The sequence below is a fragment of the Pleurodeles waltl genome, chromosome 5 (genome assembly GCF_031143425.1).
Source record: "Pleurodeles waltl isolate 20211129_DDA chromosome 5, aPleWal1.hap1.20221129, whole genome shotgun sequence".
In the NCBI taxonomy this organism is placed as follows: Eukaryota; Metazoa; Chordata; class Amphibia; order Caudata; family Salamandridae; genus Pleurodeles; species Pleurodeles waltl.
In genome coordinates, this window is record NC_090444.1 from 775,659,478 (window position 1) to 775,675,274 (window position 15,797).

The window sequence follows — 15,797 nt, forward strand, 5'->3', positions numbered from 1 at the left end:
ATCCACTCCAATGTACTTCAGTCCAACTCACCTCACTCCAGTCCAGTCCATCCCACTCCATTCCAATTAATCCAGTCCTCCCCACTCCAGTCCAATCTAATCCACCCCACCAAAATGAAATCCACCTCAATCTAACACACCCTAATCTAATCCACCCCAACCCTCTCCACTTATCTCATTGCAGCCGACGCCACCCCATTTAATTCCAGTTCAGAATCTATCCCAAGCCAATCCACCCCACCCCAGTCCACCAGATTCCAATTCAGTCCATCCACCCCACTCCAGTCCATCCAACCCCTGTCACTCCAGTCTAATACAAAACACCCACCGTAATCCACCCCACTCCTCCACCTCTCTCCAATCCACCTCACCCCTTTTCAATCCACCCGACTCCAGTCTTTCCCCACACAATCCCATCCACCCCACTCTACCCCATCTAATCCACCCAACTACCTCAATCCACTCAAACCCACTCCACTCTATTCCACCCCATTCCACTCCACAACACTCTGCCACTGAACTCCACTCCTCTCAACTCTGCAACACTGCTCCCCTTACTTTACTCTGACACTCCAACAAATCAACTGTACGACACTGCTCCCCCACTTCACTCTGACACTCAGTGCTACCAACTTTGTCATGCTAACCAGCAGCCACAATGGTGTACAACATGGCAATACACATTGCAAAAGTTAATAACTCTTGAATAGGTGAGACCTATTAGCTTTGCCAGTGCTTGTTACAGTTGCTGGAACATCCCTGATTATTTAAGTCCCATGTTGTGTTGCATTTCCTTAAAGGTTTACAACATTTCGTCCCCCAATCTATATGTAATATGCCCCAATGAGATCTAAATGTAGTCCTTGTACTCCTTTTGTGTGCCTCCTTTAAGACTCTGGTCAATGGGCTGCAGGCTAAACTCTCTAATGTAGTGCTGTTCGACCTATCTCTGGCCAAGCAAGGTTATTCAATCAGTACTACTATTTGCTGGCCCTCTCAGCATTTTTATGTTTTCCTGATCAGCCCTCCCTGTTTAAGCCACCAGTTGTGGTGTGTGTGTGTTTTTTTTTTTTTTCCATGCATGTTTCCTCCTGTGCTATTCGTTATGTTTCAGTGGGATTTTTATTAATTTCTTACCTTCGTGATGTGGACACCTTTCGGGCCTGTTCACAGCTGTTCCGTGAGGTTTCTTACCCTTAAAACTCTCATCCTCATTGCGATTTACTTCTCCACACTGTCTGTGAACTGTATGTACATGGATAGTTAACTACCTTCTTTCCAGGCAAGCTGGTGCTTCGGACCCTGGCATAATTTCTGCCAAAGATGGTATCTTTGCAGCATGCCTTTACGCCTCCCAACTTTTTTCCCTGCCACATCCCTATAAGAAGGATGAGAGGCTACACCTTTTAGACTACAAATTTTGTATTGATCAAACTAAGGAGCACCGAGTGGATGACAAACTTTTTGTGGGATTCTCTTGTGTTAAGAAATGGAAGATCAAAAACTAATCTTATCCAGATGAATCATCCTTCTCTGCATAACAATGTGCTATGACTTGGCTGAAAAGGAGTCTCCGAAGTACCTTTAGGGTCATTATACCACACTTACGGCTGCCACTTTGGCCTTGGTCATTGGTATAGTGCTGGACATCTGCCAGGCAGTCACATGGACGCCTATCCACACCTTCATCAGGCAGCACTACCTTGACTCTCAGGGCTGCAGGGAGGGCCATTTTGCCTGCTCAGTCCTGCAGGATCTCTTGGTGTGAAGTCCACCACTTCCACACTTGATCTTTTGGAAGATGGAGCTTTGAAATCAGTTCATAAGATGAGGACTCTGTGATTAGAAGCATGCATCAGAAAAACAATTTATTTACCTTTTGGTAATGCTCCTTCTGTTGAATATTTTCTCTAACTCCATTGTTCGATGGCATCTGTCGCTGTAGATACGCATGTTCTGCAATAGCTCGCCATCTGGTGTTGGGCCGGAGTGTTACAAGTTGTTTTTCTTCGAAGAAGTCTTTCGAGTCACGGGACCGAGTGACTCCTCCTTTTGTCTCCATTGCGCATGGGCGTCGACTCCATCCTCGATTGTTTTTTTTCCGCCATCGGGTTCGGACGTGTTCCTGTCGCTCCGAGTTTCGGAACAGAAAAAATAGTTAATTTCGGAAGATTTTCGTCGGTATTGTTGCGTTCGGGATCGGCATACTTAGATTCAACACCGCATCGAAGATCGAAGAGCTCCGGTGCCCTTCGGGGTAGTTTTTCGATCCTCCGTCGGGGCCTGGTCGGCCCGACCGCGTGCTGAAGAACGCCGATGGAACGGACCCCGTTCCGTTTCTGCCCCAAATGCCACAATAAATACCCCTACACAGACCAACACTTGGTCTGCAACCTGTGCCTGTCACCTGAGCACAGCGAAGACACCTGCGAGGCCTGTCGTGCGTTCCGGTCCCGAAAAACACTCCGAGACCGTCGAGCCAGAAGACTTCAAATGGCGTCCGCACCGACAGCCCGACGGGAGTTCGAGGAACAGGAAGAGGAAGGTACCTTCTCGATCCAAGACTCAGACTCCGAAGGATTCGACGATACACAAACCGTGAGTAAGACGTCGAAAACCACACAAAGAAACATTTACAAGGCCCAGGGGACGCCACTGCCACCAGGCCATGGCTCAACCCATAAAATCGGTGACCGACCGTCGGCACCGAAAAAGGCCCAAACAGTGCCGAGATCGTCCGACTCCGGTCGAGACACCGGCACGCAGCCTTCTCGGGACCGAGAAAGTGCTGGAGACAAGCCTCGACACCGAGATGCCGGTGTGGACACGGCTCGACGCCGAGACAGCGGCACCGAAACAGATCGACGCCGAGAGGTTTCGGCCCCGAAAAGGAAAAAAGTCACCTCGGAGCCGAAAAAACACGCAGACAAAGTTTCGATGCCGAAACAAACTGCAAGCGACCCAGCTTCAGGCTCTTATACAGAAGAGCACTCGCTAACCTCCCAAATGCAGAAGCATAGGTTTGAGGAAGAGCTACAAGCAACTGATGCGGACCATACGCAAAAACGTATTTTCATTCAGCAGGGGACAGGAAAAATAAGCACCCTTCCCCCCATTAGGAGAAAGAGAAGGTTGGAGTTCCAGACGGAACAAGCACCACAACCAAAAGTGGTGAAAAGAGTTACACCACCACCCTCTCCTCCGCCCGTGATTAACGTTTCACCAGCACAAACGCCATCACACTCCCCAGCTCACACCACCATGAGCCAGGGTGACCAAGACCAGGACGCATGGGACCTATACGACGCCCCAGTGTCAGATAACAGCCCAGAGGCATACCCTACAAAACCATCTCCACCAGAAGACAGCACCGCGTACTCTCAGGTGGTGGCTAGAGCAGCACAATTTCACAACGTAAGCCTCCACTCAGAACAGGTCGAGGATGATTTCTTGTTCAACACACTCTCCTCCACCCACAGCTCCTACCAAAGCCTGCCTATGCTCCCTGGTATGCTCCGGCACGCAAAAGACATATTTAAGGACCCGGTCAAAAGTAGGGCAATCACACCAAGGGTGGAAAAAAAGTACAAGGCGCCTCCTACGGACCCAGCTTTCATCACAACACAGCTGCCACCAGACTCTGTTGTTGTAGGAGCAGCTAGGAAAAGGGCCAACTCTCACACATCTGGAGATGCACCACCCCCAGATAAAGAAAGCCGCAAGTTTGATGCAGCTGGTAAGAGAGTCGCAGCACAAGCTGCAAACCAGTGGCGCATCGCGAACTCCCAGGCACTACTTGCGCGCTATGACAGAGCCCACTGGGACGAGATGCAACATCTCATCGAACATCTGCCCAAAGACTTCCAAAATAGGGCAAAACAAGTGGTTGAGGAGGGACAAGCCATCTCCAACAACCAGATCCGCTCCTCCATGGACGCTGCAGATACAGCTGCACGGACAATTAATACATCTGTAACTATCAGAAGGCATGCATGGCTCCGAACGTCTGGATTTAAACCAGAGATTCAACAAGCAGTTCTCAATATGCCTTTTAATGAAAAAGAACTGTTCGGTCCAGAAGTGGACACAGCGATTGAGAAACTCAAAAAAGATACGGACACTGCCAAAGCCATGGGCGCACTCTACTCCCCGCAGAGCAGAGGGAATTACAGCTCATTCCGTAAAACGCCCTTTCGAGGGGGGTTTCGGGGTCAAAGCACACAAGCCAGCACCTCACAAGCCACACCGTCCAGTTACCAAGGACAGTATAGAGGAGGTTTTCGGGGACAATATAGAGGAGGGCAATTCCCTAGAAATAGAGGAAGATTCCAAAGCCCCAAAACCCCTACTACTAAACAGTGACTCACATGTCACTCACCCCCTCCACACAACACCAGTGGGGGGACGAATAGGTCATTATTACAGAGCATGGGAGAAAATCACTACAGACACTTGGGTTCTAGCAATTATCCAACATGGTTACTGCATAGAATTTCTACAGTTCCCTCCAAACATACCACCAAAAGCACAAAATTTAACAACACACCATTCCAATCTCCTAGAGATAGAAGTGCAGGCACTATTGCAAAAGAATGCAATCGAATTAGTGCCAAACACACAAATAAACACAGGAGTTTACTCACTGTACTTTCTGATACCAAAGAAGGACAAAACACTGAGACCAATCCTAGACCTCAGAGTAGTCAACACTTTCATCAAATCAGACCACTTCCACATGGTCACACTACAAGAAGTATTGCCATTGCTAAAGCTGCACAACTACATGGCAACTTTAGACCTCAAGGATGCTTATTTCCATATACCAATTCACCCATCGCACAGGAAATACCTAAGGTTTGTATTCAAAGGAATACATTACCAATTCAAGGTACTGCCTTTCGGATTAACAACCGCACCAAGAGTCTTTACCAAATGTCTAGCGGTAGTCGCTGCACACATCAGAAGGCAGCAAATACATGTGTTCCCATATCTAGACGACTGGCTAATCAAGGCCCATTTGTTAATAGAGTGCTCAAATCACACAAATCATATCATACAAACCCTCTTCAAACTAGGGTTCACCGTCAATTTCACAAAATCCAAAATTCGGCCACGCAAGGTACAACAATACCTGGGAGCCATAATAGACACATCAAAAGGAGTAGCCACTCCAAGTCCACAAAGAATTCAAAATTTCAACACCATCATACAACGCATGTATCCAACACAAAAGATACAAGCAAAGATGGTATTACAACTCCTAGGCATGATGTCATCATGCATAGCCATTGTCCCAAACGCAAGACTGCACATGAGGCCCTTACAACAATGCCTAGCATCACAGTGGTCTCAAGCACAGGGTCACCTTCTAGATCTGGTGTTAATAGACCGCCAAACTTACCTCTCGCTTCTGTGGTGGAACAACATAAATTTAAACAAGGGGCGGCCTTTCCAAGACCCAGTGCCACAATACGTAATAACAACAGATGCTTCCATGACAGGGTGGGGAGCACACCTCGATCAACACAGCATACAAGGACAATGGAACGTACATCAAACAAAACTGCATATCAATCACCTCGAACTTCTTGCAGTTTTTCAAGCACTAAAAGCTTTCCAACCAATAATAGTTCACAAATACATTCTCGTCAAAACAGACAACATGACAACAATGTATTATCTAAACAAGCAGGGAGGGACGCACTCCACGCAGTTAAGCCTGTTAGCACAAAAAATTTGGCATTGGGCAATTCACAACCAAATTCGCCTAATTGCACAGTTTATACCAGGGATACAAAATCAACTCGCAGACAATCTCTCTCGAGATCACCAACAGGTCCACGAATGGGAAATTCACCCCCAAATACTGAACACTTATTTCAAACTCTGGGGAACACCTCAGATAGACTTGTTTGCGACAAGGGAGAACGCAAAATGCCAAAACTTCGCATCCAGATACCCACACAAGCAATCCCAAGGCAATGCCCTATGGATGAACTGGTCAGGGATATTTGCTTACGCTTTTCCTCCTCTCCCTCTCCTTCCTTACCTGGTAAACAAACTCAGTCAAAGCAAACTCAAACTCATATTGATAGCACCAACTTGGGCAAGGCAACCCTGGTACACAACGCTGCTAGACCTATCAGTGGTACCCTGCATCAAATTGCCCAACAGGCCAGATCTGTTGACACAGCACAACCAAAAGATCAGACACCCAGATCCAGCATCGCTGAATCTAGCAATCTGGCTCCTGAAATCCTAGAATTCGGGCACTTACAACTTACCCAAGAATGTATGGAAGTCATAAAACAAGCAAGAAGGCCATCCACCAGGCACTGCTATGCAAGTAAATGGAAGAGGTTTGTTTGCTACTGCCATATTAATCAAATACAACCATTACACACAACTCCAGAACATGTAGTGGGTTACTTGCTTCACTTACAAAAATCTAACCTAGCTTTCTCTTCCATTAAGATTCACCTTGCAGCAATATCTGCATACCTGCAGACTACCTATTCAACTTCCCTATATAAAATACCAGTCATTAAAGCATTCATGGAGGGCCTTAGGAGAATTATACCACCAAGAACACTACCTGTTCCTTCATGGAACCTAAATGTTGTCCTAACTAGACTTATGGGTCCACCTTTTGAACCCATGCACTCCTGCGACATACAGTTCCTAACCTGGAAGGTGGCATTTCTCATCGCCATTACTTCCCTGAGAAGAGTAAGCGAGATTCAGGCGTTTACTATACAGGAACCTTTTATACAACTACACAAACATAAAGTCGTCCTAAGGACCAATCCTAAATTTTTGCCAAAGGTTATTTCACCGTTCCACCTAAATCAAACAGTGGAACTTCCGGTGTTCTTTCCACAGCCAGATACCGTAGCTGAAAGGGCACTACATACATTAGATGTCAAAAGAGCATTAATGTATTACATCGACAGAACAAAGAACATCAGAAAGTCTAAACAACTCTTTATTGCATTTCAAAAACCTCATGCAGGAAACCCAATTTCAAAACAAGGTATAGCCAGATGGATAGTTAAATGCATCCAAATCTGCTACCTTAAAGCTAAACGACAGCTGCCCATTACACCAAGGGCACACTCAACCAGAAAGAAAGGTGCTACCATGGCCTTTCTAGGAAACATCCCAATGCAAGAAATATGTAAGGCAGCCACATGGTCTACGCCTCACACATTCACCAAGCACTACTGTGTAGACGTGTTATCCGCACAACAAGCCACAGTAGGTCAAGCTGTATTAAGGACATTATTTCAGACTACTTCCACTCCTACAGGCTGATCCACCGCTTTTGGGGAAATAACTGCTTACTAGTCTATTGCAGAACATGCGTATCTACAGCGACAGATGCCATCGAACTGAAAATGTCACTTACCCAGTGTACATCTGTTCGTGGCATCAGTCGCAGTAGATTCGCATGTGCCCACCCGCCTCCCCGGGAGCCTGTAGCAGTTTGGAAGTTACCTTCAATTATTTATATATGTATCATCTCAACCTTAAATAAGTGCATACTTAGTCACTCCATTGCATGGGCACTATTACTACAATTCAACTCCTACCTCACCCTCTGCGGGGAAAAACAATCGAGGATGGAGTCGACGCCCATGCGCAATGGAGACAAAAGGAGGAGTCACTCGGTCCCGTGACTCGAAAGACTTCTTCGAAGAAAAACAACTTGTAACACTCCGGCCCAACACCAGATGGCGAGCTATTGCAGAACATGCGAATCTACTGCGACTGATGCCACGAACAGATGTACACTGGGTAAGTGACATTTTCATTACCCAACAAGCCACCCTTGCCACCATTCTTTGGAGTGGAATTATAGGTTTTAATAAGATTCTTTGTTAGATGGTCCATGTTGTCACGGTTCTCAATCTCTTAATGACGCTTCACGTCTCAGTGTGAAATTGTGAAGATGGGACAAGACCACCATGGAGACTGATGGCGTCCCCTTTTCTACACAATGGAGCAGTTGCTGGCGGAAATGTTATTGGATCCACTGCGACCTGTGGGGAAATTCATAAGGTGAATAAACTGCTGTCAGAGTACGTACCATAAAGGGTGTTATCAAAGGATAGTAACTTGTTCTACTGTTCATACGTGAATACATTAATTACTTGTGAGGGCACGTAGGTGAATTTATGTGTGCATGAATGCATCTAGTTCTATGAACATGGGTACTAGTAGTTCTACTGGCCTGGATTTCATAGTATCTTTTATGGTTTTTGTTTTCTGTGAGAATGGTTGTCTTTCATCGTGCCTGTCCACATGTGAGCATGGATTTTTATCTTTTTGCTTACAGATGTGTGCATGCCCTAGACCAAAGTGAAACCGAACCGTTTTTTCAGGGTTTTAGTTGTAATTAAATTTAGACTGGTCCATTCTTCTGCACAATTGAGAGAAATGCACATTTGCTTCTGGAATTCTTTTTTTATGGACTGCTTTGAATTTGATGCCTTGTCCTTCTAACTCTTATTTATCCTTTCAGGAGGTAGATGAGTTTTTTGAGCAAGAAAAGGTTTTCCTCGTTAACTACTACAACAGAATAAAGGATGCAAATGCCAAAGCAGATAAAATGACTCGATCCCACCGAAGTAAATACATTTTTTTAGTTTACTCACAAAATGATTATTTGTTGCTATTGAATGTTAAACGTTAACCTCATTATATGCTTTGACAATGTTTGATTACTGTTGTAATTCTTCTTCACCTCTTGAGTTTCCAAAATGACTAATAAAAAATCTTAATTTTAAATAAGGACCAGGTAGAGATTATTGGATCCTACTTTTTTTGCATATTCAGCAACAACTTATGAAGCCAATGGAAGAAATAAGTATTACATAATGATAAGAGTAAATAAGCAAACAATCAGTCAGAGTAACATATGGGCAAGCTTCAACTGTTTCAGATTGTCTCCCTTCTTACTTGGCAAATCATCTGCTCTTTACGTGAGCCTCAGAATTTCTGACTGATTAAGGGTACTAGTTTTCTTAAAGCTTGAGGACCTTTATAACACACAGAAGGATCTGAAGAAAGGTGGCAAGTGATGGATGAGATCTCTCATCTGACCACACTGAAACAAACCTTGTTAAAGTTCCTTCATTTGGGAAGCTTATTTAAGATTTCAACCAATCATCTAACGTAGAGTAATTCTTGTTTCTCAAAAGTGCCCATCTTTTATCAGGACGGGTATGTTGGATCTATAAATATATCTTGTTTGGAAGTGACACACATGACCGAGTGAAGGCATTTACCCTGATTGCTTACAAGGTAGCTACTTCTCAAAAGTGCACTGCAATGATTTTATCCCCTTTTGTGAAAATGGGTAAAGGCCAGTAGTCCCCATCTTAAAGCGGGACGCATATCGAACTTGCACTGTTTTCCAATTGTTAGAGCTATTAGTATTGTAAACTCCTAACCGGACTTTTCTTGTCACATAGCGCTATGTAAAACCCACTGTGACTGCGCTGTGTGGAAAATAAAAAGATAGTCGTGCAGAAACCAGGCTGAAAACCTGGAGCCTAGTATGTTTTCAGTAGTTGGACGGTGCGCTTGAGGAGGGCTAAACACCGGAAAAGGCATGACGTATACATGCCTTTCACTAATGAAATCAAGCAGATTGTAAAAGGTGAGCCCATGAACCAATGAAAGTGACAGACGTGACATGGGTATGGTTAAAAGCCCAAAGAGTTTACAACAGGGACGGAGCACTTGTGCACTCGACTCTAAACTTGGATTCATGCATAAATCCTGTTCCATTGATGCCTTTTTGTTCTGATGACTGCAGATTTCCTAATTTTCTAGAGCTGAATCTACTTGTCGGGTTATGTGGAGGAGGGCATCTGATTTGTTCTGCTAATAATAGCAGTACCAAGTGGAATTATTGAAATATATGTTACACTTGCCTTCCTGTTACAGCATGTCTAAAATTACGTGGACAGGCTACCACTGAAACTGAGAGGATTTGACTCTACGAAACTCCCAAACTGGAAAGCTCTTGGGTAGCACAACAAAATTCAGCTGAGAAGGTTAATGCTCTGGTCTCTTTGACACTGACAACTAAGTCTGTGGAATACTCTGAATTAAATTCTAAAACCAGAATCTAATTTTAAACTCTTCAGTAAATTCCTGAAGATATTGCTCACACAAGATCTACGCAGTTTGGCCACCACAGGCACCCTTAACCATGCTTATGATGTATGCATGTAATTGTACTTGAATAAGTCTAATCTAGCTGGATAGAAGAGGGGTACTGAACAATTGGGGGGGGCAGGTGAGAGGTGTGTGTTGGATTCCAAATGCACTTTTTAATAAATGTTGCTAGGGAAACCTACTAAACCTGTGCATTTTTTAAAACTAGTGACAAAGGGGAATCCAGACAGGGTGACTTGTACCTCACTTTTGTGGGTAGGCCTAGTGCCAGCGTCAGGAAATGCCCCAAAACACAAAGTGGACGCATCACAATTTCTCAAAGAAAACAGAGATGTTTTTTGCAAGATGCTTACCTGTGGATTTTTGCCTCTAGCTCAGCCGGCACCTAGGGAAACCTACTAAACCTGTGCATTTTTGAAAACTAGAGACAAAGGGGAATCCAGGCAGGGTGACTTGTACCTCACTTTTGTGGGTAGGCCTAGTGCCAGCGACAGGAAATGCCCCAAAACACAAAGTGGATGCATCACAATTTCTCAAAGAAAACGGAGATGTTTTTTGCAAGATGCTTACCTGTGGATTTTTGCCTTTAGCTCAGCCGGCACCTAGGGAAACCTACTAAACCTGTGCATTTTTTGTAAAACTAGAGACCAAGGGGAATCCAGACAGGGTGACTTGTGGGGCTCTCACCAGGTTCTGTTACCTAGAATCCTTTGCAAACCTCAAAATGTGGCTAAAAAAACACTTTTTCCTCACATTTCGGTGACAGAATGTTCTGGAATCTGAGAGGAGCAACAAATTTCCTTCCACCCAGCATTCCCCCAAGTCTCCCGATAAAAATGGTACCCCACTTTTGTGGGTAGGCCTGGTGCCCGCGACAGGAAAGGACAGCAGAACTCTTTGTAGCCATGCAGGGGATTAGCTATAACCAAGGACTTTGATCCCTCCTGAACTAGATTCTAACCATACTTCTCTTGTGGCACCCATCTGTCACCTTTACCGACCAGCACCTTCTTGACATTGTACCTAAAGCCAAAAGCTACCCATGAGATGAATATTGCAATCTTGCCATCTTACTCCATCTATTCCTGTAAACTGTTGAACAAACTTTAACCAATAATCCACTATAATTTGCCATGTACCCAGTGCTCTGACATATTCATAAAGTAATAAGCTAATGTTTTAGAGACTCAAGAAACCAAGAAAATCATCAGATATGAGATTTATCCTTTGTCTACTTTAGGGCCTACAGTAGTCTTATTTGTAAAACTTAGCTAGATGCAATTAGTGTGAAGTAGGGAAGGTGAAGGCTTTGTTCCATGTTTGTCACCTCCCATGTACGTTATCAGAGTGAACAGAGCCGTCTTGCTGTACCACATCATACTTTCAGCTGCTGGCCTAATGAGTGAACCAGTGATTTTTAGTTGATTTTAAACCCTTAAAGGCTCAAATATCTCACAGTATTAGAAATTTAGAAGTATGGTACTGAGGAGCAGAAGTATAGTAGTATTTGTAATTCCAGACGTCACATACATTTAGTCTTCTACATAGTAGGCACCTAAATGCTCTTATCAAGAGTCACATTTACTGACTCACTATAGTTATGCCTCATTTCTTAGTGCTGTAGTAGTTATGTTGTTTCTGCTCTGCACTGACATACATTGCACATTTTTCTTTCTGATCATCTTTTTGAAACCCACTGTAATGCCACTGGTTGTGCAGCCATTTTCCTGGGATTCTGTCTGCACATTCTCCGACTGCTCAGCAGGCACAACAAGTGCCAGTTGTTGTTCTGTATGTCCAGCAATCTTTCCCTGGCTCCTATAGATATAACACAGTAGCTTTTCACTATATCAAGCTAATGTTATAAATTAGGTGCCATAGTGTTTAGCTTTGGAGAGGAGGACTCTAGTAGAGCTGATCCTTCTGTGGGACAGATGCCCTCTGGGGCATGCAGCCTGTGTAAACCGGGTTTACACTGCCCTATGAGGACCACTTGACTACGCAAACAGAGGTATGAGGTTCGCTGCTCCCAGAGATCACTAATGATAATAGTCTTTCTGCGCATACCATTACAGGATTGGCCTAGGCCACTAGATTTGCATTCTGGCAGCACAATTTGTGTTCTATAGTTTTCTAACTGCTATTGTGATTTGTATAGTTATTTCCAGGATTGTAATTGCATCTAATTTGCTTCATAATAGACTGTTAGTTGCCATAAATATACTGTGTACTTTCATTGTGCCTTTTGTACTGTTGCTATGGATATGTATGACAGAGTTAATGTATGAAAATGACTGACCCGTTTCAGCACAGTTCCCCGAGAGGGGGCTAGAGTGTCATGCTTTTTGGGTTGCCACAATTGCATTCCACTTTGAGGTTAGGAGTGCAAGTGAGACACTTGAGTTAGCTAGGTATTTTGGTATGACAGTACTGATTTGGGAGAAGTGGCACAGCCCCTACATTCTGATGTTCTGTTGTGCCGTGGCACAGTTCAGCAAAAGCAGAATCCCTGTGCGACACTGTCCTAATTGGGTCAATTTCCTGTTGAATCCTGGAACGAGTCCTTTTTAGGTCGAAGGCGCAAGCGCTTTGACTTGTAAGTATTGTGGGTTTTTAAGCACACCTATGTCTCTTCCATCACTTTCACTCATTCATGGGCTTGCCTTTCAAAAATCATGTTGTCATTGGTAAATGCTTTACGATTGTCCCGCCTTGAGGCTGTTTTTGTCACACTTGCAGACTGCCCCAGTTACAAAGACTATTGCACGATTGCCAATATAAATAATTGTGGGTGAACTATTTCTTTTGTCCAGTCCCCTTCATACTGCATGGCGACCATGGTGTTCACAGCATGAACAGGGCAGCAGCATGAACTCTATTGGTGCGCTTGTCACATTGTTCACAGTTACCTAATCTGAGTCCTTTCTTGTGGTTCTCCCCTTAAACCTCTTGAAATTTAACTTGAAATTGGTGAATGCTTTATGTAAAACAGAAGTCCTCAAAGGGAAGGAGGCTCTCCTGGCACAGTGGGAGAGACACTACTACAATATTCACTGCACTCCGTAAAACTCTTCCCATAATGTTTTGCAAGGCATTACTTTTCCAAAACATTTTTGCTCATTACTTAGCCTGTGGTGGTCCTAGGACAATGGGGCCACCACCAAAACATTCACCACAACGTGCTCTTTCTGTCTACATCATCTTTGGGTCTCCAGATTAGTGGGGACCCGAAAATAACCCTTCCCACCATTCAGTGTCTGTTTAAGCTCTCTCATGGGTGAATCTTTTGTTTTACAGCTGGGAATAGCTTTTGTTTTAAGGGCCTTGTTCGTAAAATCATTGCTATGGGCCTGATATGCCTGAAAATGTGTAATGCACTTAACTCTCTAGAGGCTAAATATATGGTTACATTGCATTATTTAATGCCATTTTCATTTTTGTGTAGTTATGCCCTCTAAGGGCTAACTATATAGTTGCATGACAATGTTTCTTACAAATGCTGTTTTCATTGTGGTGTACTCTAGGGGCTGTTCTAAGTATTACAGTCAAATCAACATATACAAATATTTGTGGCACAGAAGGTTGTTCCATAATGCTTTGCAGGCAGTATTTTATTTACATAACACAGCCTGTGGTGGCCCTAGGACAGTGGGGGCCACTTTCAAAACATTGACCACAATGTGCTGTTTGTCTACATCTCTGGGTCCCCCCCACTATGTTAGTGGGGACTCTAAAACAATAATCCCTACTACCACGCATTATCTTTTTAAGCTTTCTCATGGCTAGAACTTTAGTTTTATAGCTGGTAGAAGTTGTGTTTTTTGGGCCTTGTTTGTAATATTGCAATAGTCCTGGTAGCCTTGAAAATGTGTAATGCACTATGCCCTCTAGGGGCTAAATATATGGTTACCCTGCATTACTTTATTCCATTCTTTTTTTCATATGGTTTGCTCTCTAAGGGCTTACTGTATGGTTATATGACCATGTTTCTTCTAAATGCTGTTTTTATTGTGGTGTCATATAGGGGCTTTTCTGAGCATTGCAGTCAACGTACTATAATATTTGTAGCACAAAAACTCACACCATAATGCTTTGCAGGGCATTCCTTTTTCAAAACATTTTTGCTCATAGCTTGGCTTGTGTGGTCCAACAACAATGGGTCCACCACCAAAACGTTCATGACAACGTGCTCTTTCTGCCTACATCATCCAAAATAATAATCCCTCCCAAAATCCAGTGTCTTACGCTGTCTCATGGCTACAATATTTGTTTTACAGCTGGGAGAAGTTTTGTTTTAAAGACCTTTTTTGTAATATAATTGCAGTAGGCCTGATAGCACTAAAACACCCTCTCCTAATCTTTTCATGGGGTTAGCCCCTCTGGGGGCTAACAATATGGTTACATGACCATGTTTCTTACAGGTGAAATTTGTTATGGTGCCATATGCGGGCTGTTTTGAGCATTACAGTCTAATGCCAAATGTTTATTTCTGATCCAGGTTTATATGATAATTGTATGTTTTAATAATCTCTCCTTAGTACAATTATGACCATAAATCAGGCCAGCTTAACATCCGTATTACACTTTGACTGTTTCAACACTCTTGATATACTTTGGTGACACTTCTAGTTTATTTCTCCTCTGTGGCTGTCTTGTCTTTTTTTGGGGCATTGTGTCAGCCAACCAGCAACTCTGATTGTGGGGTGGTGAAAGTAGTATTCTATTGGAATTAGCAGGACAGATTTAAATTAGGATGCTAAATGGCAACATTTTAATTTTTTGCTGTAGATAGAGGAAGAAGGTAAATGGAAGTGCTTTAGTTATGCAGGGCCCCTGGAATTATATGTCAGGAAAAGACAAAATTATGAGGCAGGGTTGACCAATTTATGTGGCAAGAAAAGTCCAGTTATGAATTTACAATACCAAAATCAAGCAAATGCGAGACTTGTTACATTGCAAATGCTTGTTTCTTCTAGGTTTACTGCTTAGGAAATAAACGATGTGCATACAGAGCAGCTTATTTTACAATAACGTCCTGGTATCAGTTATGTATGATATTGAACTGTAGAATAATTACAGACTGGCAATGCAAATGGCATTTAAAAAAATAATTTATTGTGCGGATGGGTCCGTAAATGCAGAATACAGACTTGGGAAGTCACAGTACAACAAATGTACATCTGAATTGATATGAGAATAAAATGTGTGTATAATTTAAAGAGCATTTATGTTAGTGCAAGAACATAGAGATATAAAATGTGGATAGGGTTCCAGAAGGCAGGTAAGTATATGATGCGAAGACTGGAGAGCCTGATAGTTGGCCAAACATACACTGAATAAAAGATGAAACCATGGATTAGCTGCAATTAAATTAATCTTGAAGTGGATACAAGAATATTTAGAAAGTCATTTACTATTTTTGAGAAATGAAATGTGATCCATCCAAGCCAGTAGAAAGTGGAATTTGGAATATCATTGCATATTTGACATAACCAAATGTAAGTCCTGATTATTAACTACTGAGATTTGCACAGACTTACCATCTGTAGCACAGTCCCCCCACAACGCTGTTAGTCATGATATAAAAAAAAGTACACCAATTTGCTCAA

General features: G+C 43.3%; 1 protein-coding gene across 2 annotated transcripts in view; it reads left to right on the forward strand.

Annotated features, from left to right (window-relative positions):
• The window catches only part of SNX5 (sorting nexin 5), a 229,078-nt gene that overhangs the window by 68,983 nt on the left and 144,298 nt on the right, over nucleotides 1-15,797 (forward strand). For both annotated transcript variants that reach the window (XM_069234748.1, XM_069234749.1), the window contains exon 8: nucleotides 8,525-8,630. In XM_069234748.1, the coding sequence (XP_069090849.1) occupies nucleotides 8,525-8,630 (106 nt within the window). The remainder of the gene's footprint in view (nucleotides 1-8,524; nucleotides 8,631-15,797) is intronic.